At 41.4% G+C, this 16,510-nt stretch overlaps 1 protein-coding gene across 2 annotated transcripts in view; it reads left to right on the forward strand.

Moving 5' to 3' along the window:
- The window catches only part of COG3 (component of oligomeric golgi complex 3), a 74,161-nt gene that overhangs the window by 38,695 nt on the left and 18,956 nt on the right, over positions 1-16,510 (forward strand). The window contains exons 14-19 of one of the 2 annotated variants that reach the window (XM_003913836.4): positions 198-303; positions 6,852-6,976; positions 9,188-9,277; positions 13,197-13,317; positions 15,812-15,900; positions 16,010-16,144. In XM_003913836.4, coding sequence (XP_003913885.2) covers positions 198-303; positions 6,852-6,976; positions 9,188-9,277; positions 13,197-13,317; positions 15,812-15,900; positions 16,010-16,144 — 666 coding nt within the window. The remainder of the gene's footprint in view (positions 1-197; positions 304-6,851; positions 6,977-9,187; positions 9,278-13,196; positions 13,318-15,811; positions 15,901-16,009; positions 16,145-16,510) is intronic. The other variant, XR_639750.2, reaches the window with a different exon arrangement.

The following is a 16,510-nucleotide window of genomic DNA, read 5'->3' on the forward strand; positions in this document are numbered from 1 at the left end:
GTTATTTAGATTGGCCAGTTACTTGAACAAAAACATTTGTGGTATTCAGAATGTATACAGTCTTACATCTGAATAGTTTCCAAATGTCAAGTTGAAAAACAAACAAAAAAAATATATATATACTTTGTATAAAGAACATGTTCATGTTGCCAAACACTGCTGAAAACGATAACGTTCCTTTTAATTTCTTTATACAGCAAATTGCACAGAGTTTGAAAGATGAACAGAAGAAGGTACCTTCAGAAGCTTCATTTTCAGATGTTCACTTAGAGGAAGGAGAGTCTAACAGTCTGACAAAATCTGGTATGTTATGATGTCTTAACTGCCAACATTTATTCATTCGGGTTAATAAACCTTTATTGAGGACTTACCCTGTCCGAGGCATGAAAAACAACTTGTGCCTTTGAGGAGCCCACACTTTACTGGGGGGAAATTGCCAAGCCACAGACAGAATTCAGTGGTGAGTGAGATGCTGATGGTTTGCACAGGGTGCCCTTGGATCATGGATGAGGGGCACGGAATTTGCGAAGGGAGATGAGCTCTGAGTGTGGGAAGGTGGGCTCAGTGTGGGGTGTGGTGTCTGAGAGCTATAGCGTGTTTATGAAGAGTGTGAGAGAGCCAGGTGAAGTAAGTTTGTTTAAGATAGAATAGAATGTAGGAAGGCATGCAGGAATGGAAAACCATGGCTATTTTGCATAATTCAAGTGGTTTGGTATGTTTGAACCCAGGTTGAATGTGGGGAAGGAGCAGGTAAAATAGGCCAGATTGGGATAGATGTCTTGTAATAGTCTTATGGTCTTTGGACTTCTAGCTGGCATAGTGTTTCATGGTGACTGGACCATCAGATTTGCATTTTGTAAACATATTGAGTGTCTGGGACTGGAGTAAAATATTGACACAGTTGTATGGGATGGCTTGGACTAGGGTACATGTTATACAAGGAGCAAAACTGTCCCAAGAATCACCCTGGATACTCATTAGGGACCTAGACAGCAAGCTAGATGGGAAGTAAGCCATCCCCTCCTCACCCAGCTATAAGAGTGGCCCTAAAGCTCAGCTCCCCATGGGACGTCTGGGAAGGTGGGTACTGTAACTCCATGGGCTTTAAAGAGCCCCAGCTACTTCAAGATCCCCAGGTGAAGGGCATCATCAGGTGTTCTGAGTCTACTCTACAAACAGTTGTTACACTGAATCCAGACTGCCAAGCAGCTGGATATTACCCATGCGACAAAGCCATTTTATCACGCTTGCCCTGTAGGAGGGAGGACCTCACAGAGGGCTAAAATTTCCTCCTCTGCAATAGAACCCATACCGTGTCCTACTATACCTCTTTATGAGTACTGGAGACATGAGAGTACATTTCTCTCTTGCCAACCCCAGCCTTGTGCGTTTTCTCTTTCCCCGCTAAAGCCTACTTTTTAACCCATTACTGGCATTACAATGAGGCATTATTGGCAGAACTGTAGAGACTGATCAGGAAGTTGTTATGTTTTTCCATTTGAAAGATAAAGGTGGTTTGAACCAGGATGGTGTTAGGGCGATGGAGAGAAATACAGAGATGAGGGATATGGTTAGAAGTTTGAATCAGAATTTGATGGCCCTCAGATGTGGGGGTTGAATAAGGTCCATGTGGAACAACTGAGAGGGTCCGTATTATATGGTTCTAGAAGCTGTACTGTCCATTATGGTAGCTGCTGCCATTGAGCATGTGAAATGTGGCTAGTCTGAGTGTGTAAGATTCACACCAGATTTCCAAGACTTAGTATGATATAAGGAATGGAAAACAGGCTGGGTGCAGTGGGTCACACCTATAATCCCAGCACTTTGGGAGGCTGAGGCGGGTGGATCACCTGAGGTCAGGAGTTCAAGACCAGCCTGGCCAACATGGTGAAACCCCGTCTCTACTAAAAATATAAAAGTTAGCCAGGCGTGGCTGCATGCGCCTGTAATCGCAGCTACTCGGGAAGCTGAGGCAGGAGAATCTCTTGAACCCGGGAGGTGGAGGTTGCCATGAGCCGAGTTTGTGCCACTGTACTCCAGCCTGGGAGACAGAGTGAGACTCTGTCTCAGAAAAATAAAAAAAAGAATGGAAAATATCTTATTAATAATTTTTATATTGATTACATGTTAAAATGATATTTTGGACATATTGGATTGAATAAAATATACTAAAATTAATCCTGCTTCTTTTTTTTTTTTTTTTTTTTTTTGAGAGACAGAGACTCACTCTGTTGCCCAGGCTGGAGTAGAGTGGTGCTATCTCAACTCACTGCAACCTCCGCCTCCCGGGTTCAATCGATCCTCCTGCCTCGGCCTCCCAAGTAGTTGGGACTATAGGCACGCATCAGCACGCCCAGCTAATTTTTGTATTTTTTAGTAGAGGTGGGCTTTCACTATATGTTGGCCAGGCTGGTCTCGAACTCCCGACCTCAGGTGATCTGCCTGCCTTGACCTCCCAAAGTGCTGGGATTACAGGCGTGAGCCACTACGCCTGGCCAATCCTGCTTTCTTTTTACTCTTTTTTTCCTTTCAAAGAGATGAGGTCTCACTATGTTGCCCAGGCTGGTTTCGAACTTCTGTGCTCAAGCAATCCTCCTGTTTTGGCCTCCCGAAGTGCTGGGATTACAGGCATGAGCCACCATGCCCAGCCATTTTTTTTTTTCTTTTTTTAAATAGACACGGAGTCTTGCTGTGTTGCCCAGGATGGGTCTTGAACTCCTGAGCTCAAGCAGTCCTTCCACTTCAGCCTCCCAAAGTGCTAGAATTACAGACGTGAGCCGCTGGGCCTGGCCTCTTTTACTCTTTTTTTGGAGATAGGGTCTGGTTCTGTCAGGCAGGCTGGAGTGCAGTGGTGTGATATTGGCTTACTGCAACCTCTGCCTCCCAGGCTTAAAGCCACCCTCCCACCTCAGCCTCCCAAGTAGTTGGGACCGTAGGCTCATGCCATCCCGTCTGGCTAACTTTTTTACTTTTTAAAATGTGACATTTTACTGTGTTGCATTTATGATTCACATTGTATTTCTGCTGGGCGGCACTGCCCTAGAGCTGTAGAGAGAAAGACTGATTTAGAAATAAAGGATGAGGCGTAGTTGATGCTTTGGGCTTGTGTAAGATCATTCTAGGACAGAGTGTAGAGTGACTGTAGCAGACGTCTTGGGAGAGAAACTGAGCCAGTGCTGATGTTAAGGAGCAAATGGAGATAGAGGAGTAAACTGACAGCCAGCGAGGTCAGAAGTGGGCAAGTGAGAGAGTGTGATTGATGTCAGAGGAGGAGGGGTTGCCCATGTAGTTTGCGTAAACAGATGAGAAGATCAAAATCTTCAGAACATTGTGGTTATAAAGTGGCATGCTGAGTTTTAAAACTTTAGAGGTGGAATAGTTGACAGGAAGAAGGGAGTCTGCAGAAAGTAGTAAGAATACAATTCTGCAAGTATTAAGAATTGCCCCTGGGGTAGGGGTGTGAGGATGGAAGAGAAAGTCTTTGGAGCTGAGAAGGTAAGGATGAGCAGCTCGTCATCTGTGCAGTTATCAGTGTTATCACAATGGTGATAGAACTTGGGGTGGAAAGCAAGGCTCTAATCAGGTAGGAAGTGGAGCAAAACCAGAAAGAGTATGTCATAATCACTTTTCCTGGTTTCCTGGTTCCCACCTCTAAAGCTGGAAGTGAGAGAATGAGAAGCCTCTGAAAGGAGGGCTTTAAATGATGTGAAGTTCATGGCATAGAAGGACGTGTCAGGGCAATTGGTGATGAGACCATCTTGTGAAGAGACCAGTTATCAGTACCTTCTAAAAGCACAGCTTTGTTCTGTATGTAGAACAAGTAATGGGGAGGTCAGGCCCGCGGAGGACAATGGAGGCAGATGTGCAGGAGGGCTGTGGGAGAAGCCCTGGTCCTGGGGCCTGCTCTGCTCTTCAGGAGAGGCAGCCAGGGGGCACTTAGCTTTTGATGGTTTGCCCCGGTGAACTAGTATTAGTTACCCAGGAAAGGGGAAAATGAACACAAGCTGACTTCTGGCTTTAAAGTACTTAAACACATTTGTTTGACTAAACTTTTATTTGGGAGAATTCTTTTGGCACTTTATTTTGAAGAAGGGATCCTGCACATACCATATTCCTAAGGAAAAGTATAAATATTTCATCTCCTGAATATTCTTTGATGTAATTTATTTATTCTTTTTCTTTAAGATACTTCATACAAATTAAATGTTAGTTTAAAGTGAGCTCTGTGGAAGAAATTTAAAAATTATACAAGTTAATCAAGAGTGGTAAGAGAGAAAGAAAAAAAATTATACAAGTAGTTTTTGTTTTTTGGAAAAAAAGCTTACCAAATTGTAAAATGAAAGTACTGGCTGGGCACAGTGGCTCACACTTGTAATTCCAGCACTTTGGGAGGCTGAGGCAGGCGGATCACCTGCGGTCAGGAGTTTGAGACCAGCCTGACCAACATGGCAAAACCCCATCTCTACTAAAAATACAAAAATTAGCTGGGTGTAGTGGCACATGCTTGTAATCCCAGCTACTCGGGAGGCTGAGGCACGAGAATTGCTTGAACCTAGGAGGTGGAGGTTGCAGTGAGCCGAGATCATGCCACTGTACTTCAGTCTGGGCAACAGAGCCAGACTCTGTCTCAAAAAAAAAAAAAAAGAGGCCGGACGTGGTGGCTCACGCCTGTAATGCCAACACTTTGGGAGGCTGAGGTGGGCAGATCACTAGGTCAGGAGATCGAGACCATCCTGGCTAACATGGTGAAACCCTATCTCTACTAAAAATACAAAAAATTAGCCGGGTGTGGTGGCATGAGCCTGTGGTCCCAGCTAGTCTGGAGGCCGAGGCAGAAGAATCGCTTGAACCCAGGAAGTGGAGGTTGCAGTGGGCCGAGATCGCGCCACTGCACTCTAGCCTGGGTGACAGAGCGAGACTCCATCTCAAAAAATAAATAAATAAATAAATAAAAGGAAAGAAAGCACTAAGCCTCAACATTTCTCTCATCCCTTTCCCCTCAAATCTATGCCATACAACCTCCAGGCCTTCTTGTAAGCATATGCTGCTGTAGCCATTTATAAAAATGAATTATGTTTGTTTTGTAACTTATTACAGATCATAGATATCATAGATCTACTTCTATATCATAGATCTACTTCTATTTTCTTATTATTGAAAACATTCCAAATATACAGAAAAGTAGAAAGATGAATGATGAACACCCATACCCACAACTTGGATTCGAGACTTAGCATTTTATTTTATATATATGTTTTTATATATACATATACACACACACACATATACACACACATATATACACTTATATGTGTATGTGTATATATGTATGTGTTGGGGTGTGCGTGTGTAAATATATTTGACGAACCATTTTAAATTATTGACATCATTGACACTTCACCCTTGAGTATTTCAGCATGTCCAAAACATAATGACATCTTTTATTTAACAATAAACCATTATTGCACTAAAAATTTAATGAGTTTGCTAATGTCCTCTAATGCCTAGACCATCTTTCAATATCACCTGTTGTCTCAAAGTATTATACCAGCTCCACTTTTTGTGGTTCATTTGAAATTTGGTCCCTTGACCCAGAAGTGATTGTACTTCCCTTACAGAGGTGTCTGCCCAACCACACTCCCCACCTGCTCTTCCTCACAGTCGCCAGAGGCTGCCTTTTCTGACTTTCCCACTGGTGGGGGGAAGCCCGCTCTGGTCACCTGGGAATTGAATGTACTAACTAGGCCTGTATGTGATTTGACTCAGTGTGGAAGACAGGCTGACAGGCAAACCTGCTTTGATTAATCCCCCTGTTTAGAAGTGCTTTGTTTTCTTGTTACTCCCCGACCTCCACAGGTTCCCACCTGCTTCCTCCTGGCTACATAGAGATCTGCCTCCTTTTTTTTTTTTTGAGACAGAGAATCACTCTGTTGCCCAGGCTGGAGTGCAGTGGTGCAATCTCGGCTCACTGTAACCTCTGGCTTCTAGGTTCAAGCGATTCTCCTGCCTCAGCCTCCTGAGTAGCTGGGACTACAGGCATGTGCCACCACGCCCGACTAATTTTTGTATTTTTAGTAGAGATGGAGTTTCACCACATTGGTCAGGCTGGTCTCAAACTCCTGACCTCATGATCTGCCTGCCTCGGCCTCCCAAAGTGCTGGGGTTACAGGTGTGAGCCACTTCGCCTGGCCCTGGCCCAAGATCTGCCTCCTTTTTTTTTTTTTTCTGAGACAGAGTCTTGCTCAGTCGCCCAGGCTGGAGTGCAGTGGCTTGATCTCGACTCACTGCAACCTCTGCCTCCTGGGTTCACACCATTCTCCTGCCTCAGCCTCCCGAGTAGCTGGGACTACAGGCGCCCGCCACCACTTTTTTGTATTTTTAGTAGAGATGAGGTTTCACCACGTTAGCCAGGATGATCTCAATCTCTTGACCTCGTGATCCACCTGCCTTGGCCTGCGGAAGTGCTGGGATTACAGGCATGAGCCACCGCGCCTGGCGATCTGCCTCCTTTTTAATGGCTGCATTCTATAATGTGATTATGCTTTTCCTATGTTCCATAAAGATTATTGATCACAATTTGGGAAAAGCAACTTGGATTGAGCATATGTATATGAAGCTGGAATGTATGTATGTCCATATTCATGTGTGTTCTCACTTACTGTGTTAAGTCTTGCCTGTCACTGATTTAGATTTCTGATGGTATTCTTGATGAAAACTGAGGCGAGAAAAAATTGGTGCCCTCTAGCTATTGATAGCTAATAAGAATAAACAGTTTATAGTTGCCATGTAAATTATTGTAAGACAAACATCCACATGTGTGAAATGTGTCTTCTTTTCCACTTGGGTTTTAGGTTCAACAGAATCCCTTAATCCTAGACCACAGACCACAATTTCTCCAGCAGATCTTCATGGAATGTGGTATCCTACGGTTCGAAGAACTCTTGTCTGTCTCTCCAAATTATACAGATGCATAGATGTATGTGTATCTTTACTGTGAATTGCTTGCTCCTTCACTTGAAATATTTTTTAATTTATATTTTAAGATCTTGATAAAGTATTTTGTTGGATATTCTTAAAATCATGATTTTTAGATATGGAAGTAACTTGAGGTCAAGCTAATTTAGGAATTTCTAACCTGAACTTTCTATAGAAACTTATAATTCAGTAATGGGCTTTGGGGAGTCTGTGGACATCTCAAAATTGTGGGCAAATTTTGCATGACTGTTTTATATGTGCATTCCTGAGGAGAAGACCCTGACTGCATTTGGAGCAAAGATTAAAGATAGCAGTCATGTAATGAATTGTCTAGATGCCACTATTTCTTTTTTTTTTTTTGAGACGGAGTCTCGCTCTGTCGCCCAGGCTGGAGTGCAGTGGCCGGATCTCAGCTCACTGCAAGCTCCGCCTCCCGGGTTCACGCCATTCTCCTGCCTCAGCCTCCCGAGTAGCTGGGACTACAGGCACCCGCCACCTCGCCTGGCTAGTTTTTTGTATTTTTAGTAGAGACGGGGTTTCACCGTGTTAGCCAGGATGGTCTCGATCTCCTGACCTCGTGATCCGCCCGTCTCGGCCTCCCAAAGTGCTGGGATTACAGGCTTGAGCCTCTGCGCCCGGCTGGATGCCACTATTTCTTAAGGACATGGTTCAAAAGGAGTATGCATTTACCCTTACACCACAGAGATATTTTATACCAGAGTCCTAGGACTGCACAGTCATTTCATTGGGTCAGTAGAGTGTATACTACTCTATATTTAATTTAAAATGCATAATTGCTGGGCTTTGTGCTTATAGATTTTGAAATGCTACCAAAAGTGCCTTTTGGCCAGTTCTGGAACTCTTAAGGATGGGCCCAGATCACCTCTACAGACTTAGATGTCTCAGCCTTTTTGGCCAGCTGATAAGATCTCTTCCAGAGAGACGTTTGGACATTTGGCATCTCTTCCTCTCCAGGCTGTCTGTTAGGTTTATTGAATAATGATATTAGGCTAAGATTCAGCAACTTCCTGCAGTGGAGTCAGGATCCCAAGGAAAATACACAGGAGACATATTCCACATAGAACCCATTGTCATCACAGACTCTAGTAACAAAAGCCTCTTAGGGTGCTTAACAGGGATTTTAGCTAAATAGTAGGTAGGCCTGAGGAGGTCACTATGCCAGTTTTGTCTTATGCCTTAGGCTTGCTTATTCTTTTTTCACCTAGCTTATATTCAAATCTTAACACTTTTAGTCTTACCGATCAAAGGTGAGGAAAGACAATCCAGTGTAAAATACATTAAGGCTGAGCAGGGGAAGGCGAGGGTCTTGGTCTAAGCTGCTCATCTTAAGTTTTCCTAGGCAGGGTTAGTGACCCAGCAGATGGCAGCTCTAATCTCTCCTTCCTATAGTAATAGCCTTGTGGGAAACCACAGAACGGGGAGAAGCAATGTAAAAAGAGAACATCAAGTTGGAAACCAGGGCCTAGGACAGTGGCCTAATAATGAATAGGCTCATATTTATGTAGAATGGAGGCTAGGAGAGAAGCAAAGGGACTGATGGGAGTCCTGGTCCAACCACCATGCCACACCTCTGGGAATGGCAGAATTAAATAATCGTACTGCCCATACCATTTTGTAACCTGTTTTCTTTTTTTTTTTTTAACCCGATTATGAATTTCACCGCCTCCTTCAGCATTCTTTGATTTCTTAAACAGTATTCTATAATTTAGATTTAGTCTTATTTTATTTGTCAGTCCTCTGTCTTTGAACATTTATGTTATTTTCAGTTTTTGGCTGTTCTAAATAATACTGTAATGAAGAGCCATGTACGTGAATTCTTAAAATACAATTCTGGTGTATTTTTAGAAGTAGATTTGCTGAGGGTTTGTTTTAAAGTTGGTTTTAGAGATTTAAAAAACAGCCCCATGTGAGATCGTGTTGGAGCGAAGGCTCCATGAGGTCAGAACCATGCCTGCCTACATTTCTAGCATCTAGCACAGTGCCTAGCATGCTAATCTATTTATTGAAGGGTCACATGAGTGTTTCCAGAGATAACTGCAAATTACAAATCTATGTGTTGGTCTAGAGAGGTTGCATGGGAATAGGAAACCAGGAAGAGTAGTAGGAGTAGTAAATTAATCCCACCATGAGGACAAGCAGGTATTGTTATTTGCAAGTGCCACAGGCTGATTATTCTCTTTTTTTCCACCAGAGGGCAGTGTTCCAAGGATTATCACAGGAAGCATTGTCTGCCTGCATTCAGTCCTTACTTGGAGCATCAGAGTCTATCAGCAAAAACAAGGTTTGATGAAGTGTTAGGTGAAATCCTGTTTCCTGGTAAAATATTGTGGAATATAACATTTACCTATAGGCACAGAAGTTTAAAGCTGTTTTGGCAGAATTTGTTTAATGTGATTGAATTTTGAGGCCCTTTGAGAGAAGCTGGTATTTCATTATAGTGCTTAATAAAGACTGTACTATATAGGAGAGTCCAACTTTACTAAAGTACCCAAAGTGGTATTTAGGTTACACATTCTACAGGGTAAAGGTTTCTTGTTGTAGTCCTAGCCACTGAGGAAATGGTACTATTTCCCTGGAATACCAAGAAAGAATTTTCAAGGAAACGTCACAATTTATAATCATCTTTACGATACTGTTTTAAATAGTTGAATGTTCTTACATGGAGGAAATGAGTCAATTTTGAGGACAGGTAATTATGACTCTGGGTTGTGTGACTAGAAGGAGTCGCCAGGACTGTATGACTTACAGTTTTGTTTGTTTTTGAGACAGGGTCTTGCTTTGTCTCCCTGGCTGAAGTGCAGTGGTGTGATTATAGCTCACTGCAGCCTCGAACTCCTGAGCTCAATCCATCCTTCTCCCTCAGCCTCCCAAGAATCTGGGACTACAGGCATGTACCTTCATGCCCTGGCCAAATTTTGTATTTTTTGTGGAGACAGGGTTTTGTCATGTTGCTCAGGCTGGTCTCAAACTCCTGGGCTCAAGTGATCTGCCCACCTCTGCCTCCTAGAGTGCTGGAATTACAGGTATGAGCCACTGTGCCCAGCCAATTTTTTTTTTTTTTTTTGAGAGAGGGTCTTACGCTGTCACCTAAGCTGGAGTGCAGTGATATGATCTCTGTTCACTGCAGCCTCAACCTCCTGAGCTGAAGCAATCCTCCTGCTTCAGCTTCCTGAGCAGTAGGACTACAGGCATGTGGCTAAACTTTTTATTTTTTGTAGAGATAGGATCTCACCATGTGCCCAGGCTGGTCTCAAATTCCTGAGTTCAAATGATCCTCTTGACTCAGCCTTCCAAAGTGCTGGGATTACAGGTGTTAGCCGCCACACTTAGCAGTTTACAGTTTTTAATCCAGAAGGGATCTGGGGCTGAAGGCTGCTGGCATGTGCTCCTCCCACAGGCCCTGAGATTTTTTTTTTCCCCCCAGGAAGTACAGTATGTTCAAAAGTGTTGCTTTGCTTAACTCTCCTCTTAAAATACCTGTCACCTATAGGGAAGTAACTGTGGGAGCTGTTTGCAGCCAAAATTTTCTTCCCACTTGGAGTGTTCAAATCCTGTTAACTTTTTTTGACATATGGATTTATAAATGTGACTTTTAAGTTCAAGGTTTTTATATATATATTATGTAATATATATAATATATACATATGTAGAAGTTATATATAAATCTCCACAGAATAATTTGAGATCTTGTTGCTAGGAAAGCTCTATCTTTGTGACCACTATATTTTTCTCATTCATGAAATGGAGAGGTGAAATGAAATTTTCACATGGGGACTAGAAATAAAGTTATAGACAGGCAGATTTAAGTTTTAACAAGTATTTCCAAGTCTGTACCCACACATTTTTGATAATAGGTGAAATTAGAAAACACATGTATAATGTTAAGGAAATGGTTAAGTAAATTGTGGCATGTTTTATATAACAATATTACACAGTCATTCAATTTTTTAAAATGAAACAATAAAATTTAACTTAAACATATTAAGACAATAGATAGTTAAGATGCAAATCAGATATACGGTATGACTATATAATAAAATGCATTGAAGAAAATATGTAACAGTGAAAGCTTTTAGGTAACTATGGATGATTTTTCTCTCATTCCCTACACATTTCTTTATTTTCTACAGTGATCACGTGTTTCTCAGATCTCAGGAGGGAAAAATATGACCTAATTTAAAAAAAAGTTCATAGGCTTATGTCCTCTTGTACTACTGTCGTCTCTCTCTCCCTCTCTTTTTTTTTTTTTTTTTTGGAGACAGAGTCTTACTCTCACCCAGGCTGGAGTGCAGTAGCACTATCTCAGCTCACTGCAACCTCCACCTCCTGGATTCAAGCCATTCTTATGCCTTAGCCACCCAAGTAGCTGGGATTACAGGTGTGCGCACCATGCCCAGCTAATTTTTGCATTTTTAGTAGAGACAGGGTTTCACCATGTTGGCCAGGCTGGTCTTGAATGCCTGACCTCAAGTGATCCACCCGCCTTGGCCTCCCAAAGTGCTGGGATTACAGGCGTGAGCCACTGCACCCAGCCATGTCCTTTCTTTTAAGGGAGGCATGAAAAGCGTTTTGATTGTTGGGTCTTTTGCCCTCATTATCTGTAGGCCATCCTCTTTTATCTAATTCTGTTTCCTGCGTATTATAAGAGTTTAAGTATGTATGGAGAAGCTCTCAATTTGATAGACACTAGCTTATTATTTTCATGGTTGAGCTTGTGTATTTTTGTTTTTTTTTGAGACAGAGTCTTGCTCTGTCGCCCAGGCTGGAGTGCAGTGGCGCGATCTCGGCTCACTGCAAGCTCCGCCTCCCGGGTTCACGGCATTCTCCTACCTCAGCCTCCCTAAGAGCTGGGACTACAGGTGCCCGCCACCACGCCCAGCTAATTTTTTGTATTTTTAGTAGAGACGGGGTTTCACCATGTTAGCCAGGATGGTCTCGATCTCCTGACCTCGTGATCTGCCTGTTTTGGCCTCCCAAAGTGCTGGGATTATAGGCGCGAGCCACCACGCCTGGCCAAGCGTGTGTATTTTTATCTTAAAAGTGATCAGTGAAAATCGGTTGATGTCTTAAAGAGTTTTTTAAGGCAAGAAATTGTTCTTATATACTTAAACTGAGCACCTGTCAACAAATTAACGTGATACTATTTGCTGTATTACAATAGCTTTTGTAAAGTAATAAAATCTATACAATACTATTTTTGGCATCAGAGTTGTTAGGTCTTTTAAAAATAGAGCAAGTATTTAAAGTCTGTAGCATTTCCCACTTACCTGGTGCTTCGTGTTCCAGGATGCAAAGTGAGTTTCCATGACATAAGTCGTTGATTATGTTTATTAAAACTGGTGGAGAGCACGAGCGAGACTGGGAAGGAATCTTCATTTAATAACTCCTTTAACATTTATATTGCTTACTGAAAGATAACTTTATCTTTTCCTAAGGTAATATAAAAGCTTCATTAGCAATATTTTCAAAATAAGATTCTGCCTTGAGTAACAGCAAGAAGGAGCAAATACAGCCTTGCTCTTACTACTATACAAACTCTTTTCTGAAATGAGAGCTATGATTATTCAGTATTTGAGGATTGGGTCAGAGGTTTGAGAACTGAGCTTGAATCACAAGACTCTTGTGGATGGGTCCTGAGAGGGCAGAAGGACATGCTCGACCTTCAGGGATGTGGGTAGTCAGAGCTCTGTTGGTGGCAGGAGAATCCAAAATGGCAACCCCAAATCGTTTTACATTTGTATAAATATAAGTATGTCTGATGTTCTAGATATCGAAACTGCTTTGACCAAATAGTGAAAGCCATGTTCCTGAGGAAAAACTAGAATGCCAGGCCGGGTCAGGATCGTGCTTATTCTTTGAGCCTTTCTTTACCTCCTCTGCTCTGGGCCACTGTTAGGCTGCATCATCTCTTCTACCTCTGCACCAGGGGAAAGTAGATTGGATTTCTCTCTGTAAATGTGTTGCTTTACAGCCTTGTGTCTGACTTTCTTGGATTTTTAAAGTAGAGCAAGTGACAGTGCGAATAAGAGTTTGAAGCAAGATTTTTTAACTTAGTTCTAGCATGAGGAAAGTTCATTGCACAACAAAAGAGAATTGACACCATAGGCTGTAAACCTAGGTAGATTAATGTTGATTAATAATATATGCTTTTATTTTGATTTAATATGTGATCATATCCATTTTTCTGTCTTATAATTTAGACTCAGATTGATGGACAACTTTTCTTAATTAAGCACCTTTTGATACTTCGTGAACAAATTGCTCCATTTCACACTGAATTCACCATTAAGGAAATTTCCCTGGACCTCAAGAAAACTAGAGGTACTTTGCTGTCCTGGCTGGCACACTTGGCTGTCTGATCTGTCCAGATGTGTCAGCACAGGTTTTAGGTTTATTTTATGTTCATCTGCAATTTTTTGCATGCTTTGCTTGCTAAATATGTTACTTGTTCGTACTGAGCTGAGCTGTCACCATGCTAACGACTTCTAACTTGCTGTATTTTCTTTATGAAGGGAACTGTATCTGGACATTTCAGTTTGTAGTATTAGACTCATTTAGACTCTGCCACATATTCCTACAACCAGTTAAAAAGTGAAAAATCCATATAATAACTGTTTCCTAAGTAAATAGTGTCAACTAGTTGGGATGACTTTAAGCACTGAGTTGAGTTTGTCAGTTTATGAAAATTCAGGAAGCCAGCTGGGTAAAATGAGAAGCGTACTTATCTAAGAATTTGAAAGAATTGGGTTTTCTTCCTGTCCCATCATTTCCTGGCCCTTGTGTGATCTTGGGTGGGTGTTTTAGCTTCCCCACGCCACCCTCCTTTTAGGTAAAATGAGCATAATGAACTTGTCATGATACCTTCACGAGGTTATCAAGCTCATTAAGACCGAAAATGAATGAAAATATACGTTGACATCTTTATAAGTTTCAGGTGCTTAAATAAACTTCAGTGGTATTAAATCAGTAGTCATGTAAGGTAGGGTCTTTGAGTTGGTAATAGACATTGAATCATCTTGAGAAAGAAGATTCATCCATCCTAGTGATTTGCCTCTGAATTGGTAAGAGATGATTTCTAAAAGATCAGAGTAGTTAATTTCTAAGATAACTGATCTTCAGCAGTTAAGGATATACCATAAACATCCCTCATGTCCCTTAATTACTTACAAATCTATGTAAACTTTATCTTAAACATTTTTAAGAGATTTATGCTCTGCTGCCTTAAGCCATTCATTTATGTAATCAGTTAACTTCTCTCTAATGTTTTGAGGCAATTAAAAAAACGGTCACTCAAATTATTTTCTATGTGTTACAGTTTAGAGGAACCCCAAACAAGGATGTTCAAGGATAGTAGGTTTTTAGTTTCCCAATTCCTGTGTTTATCTGACAGTGGATTTGATTTAACTCACCAGAGAGCCAGGGTAACCTCTTGATGAGTCCTCTTAAAACAGTTTGCTCTTTTTCGTTCCCTAATGCTCTCTCTCGTCCACCACGGAGAATATGTTTTGGTTCTGTAAAGCATGTCTGTTACGTACTTTGTGATTTTAAAAATTTTAAATTATTTTTGTTTTTTTCTCTAACCTTGGAAGTGGCATACCATGTGTTTTTGTTTTGTTTTGGTTTTTAAATAGGAGCCAGATTTCCTGGCTTTTGCCTTTACAGAACACATAGGTTTTTTAAAGCTTATTCTCATCAGAGGCTTCCATCTCCCACCCATTCTCTTTGATTTCATTCATTCCTTTCAGTGTGAGATGTAGGAATCATACTCTTACACTTTGAAGAATTCCCAGCTTCTGACAGTTCGTACTTTAAGTGATGGGATAGAGCAGGGTTGATTTACTTTCTGTCATGTTTTTCTAATTTGTGATTTGTTGCTGCTTGGTTCTAGTGTAGATCAACTGAAGTGAGAGAAAGTGAAATGTCTTGAGATTGTGGCAAAATTTGGATTGAAAGTATGTTTTCCCCCAAATATTACAAAGCCTGTGTAACCCTACCATATGATGATTTGATTCTGTGCAGACAGAATCTTTGAGGGGCTTATAGAAAAGACAGCAGACACAAACAACTATTTACTAAAGCTTTACTCTGAATACTGAACTGATAGAGGTTCTTCTTCATTACTACCAGGGTCAAGGCAGTAAATATTATGGTACTGTGTGCTTGCAAAACTAGGTTGGAAGATTTCATGCTTTGCTTTATCTAGTCTGGCAAAGCAAAGAGATGTTTTTTTCTTACTCACTTAATAATACTTGCTGTCTTTACTTTTACGCCTCTAACCTCTCAAGACTAACATTATATCGTATTGCATTTGAACATCAATGAGACCTCAGCTAATACTTTACATAGATTCTAGTTAGTCTGGAGGTTAAGGGGTAAATATGTCCTTTTGGTGTTTTCTTCTTGGCTGACACATTAGTTTATTCACTCTGCTTCAAATGAATAAATTTCCGTGCCAGCCAGGATTTTAACAAACAAGCTGGGTAAGTATATGAGTATTTCTTAAAAACCTATTTAATATCCTAAAAGTAAAGCAGTGAGATTTTAAGGTGCCAATTACCATTTATCATTTTTCTTTTTTTTTGGTAAGTGAATAATTGAGATTAATAGTCATTTTGCAATTCGAACTTCTGGAAAATAACTCTGTGAGTACTGTAGCCATCATTGGTGCTCATCTCACTCTCAGCCTTTCATGGAGGTGAGTTGCTGAAGGTGAACTGGCTTTTTGCCTTGTGGTGGTAGAGAACTGGCGTATGTTACACATGGCTTTGCTGTTGAAACTTTCCATGTTCACTGGATGAGTAATTTTGTTTCACAGATGCAGCATTTAAAATCCTGAACCCTATGACTGTTCCAAGATTTTTTAGGCTGAATAGCAACAATGCCTTGATAGAGTTCTTGTTGGAGGTGAGACGGAGTCTGTTTCATTGGTGGTGGGAGATAAACGACATTGTTTACATGTCTGGTGATTTCTAGGCACATAAAAACAGGAGGAAATTGTTATCTTTTTTTTAAGGGTACTCCTGAGATTAGAGAACATTATCTTGACTCTAAAAAAGACGTAGACCGTCATCTGAAATCGGCCTGTGAGCAGTTTATTGAGCAGCAGACCAAGCTGTTTGTAGACCAGCTGGAGGAGTTCATGACAAAGGTATGGCCCTTAGTGCCTATTTGGTGAAGTCACTTTGCCTTCTTCCCTAGGCTTCCTCTTCAATTACTCTCTTGTGTGAACTCCAGCAGAAGGAGATAGTGAGCCCAAGTCTTAATGATTCTGTCTAGGAAATCACTGTGCTTTTTGGTTTTTGGACTTTTGGATACACCTGCACAGTTTTTGTTTTTAAGAGGAAGAGTGGAAATATTGCAAAGCTAGTTATAGCCGACCCCTGGTTAGCTGTGTTCTGTTTATCTGCCTTGTAGGTTATCTGCATGTGGGCTGGGACTCCCACTTTCTGCTGGAATCTCACTTTCTCCTGGACCTGCATGGCAGCAACCACGGTCCTGGGAATCAGGGTTTCCC

This window comes from Papio anubis, chromosome 15, assembly GCF_008728515.1.
Source record: "Papio anubis isolate 15944 chromosome 15, Panubis1.0, whole genome shotgun sequence".
Taxonomy (NCBI): domain Eukaryota; kingdom Metazoa; phylum Chordata; class Mammalia; order Primates; family Cercopithecidae; genus Papio; species Papio anubis.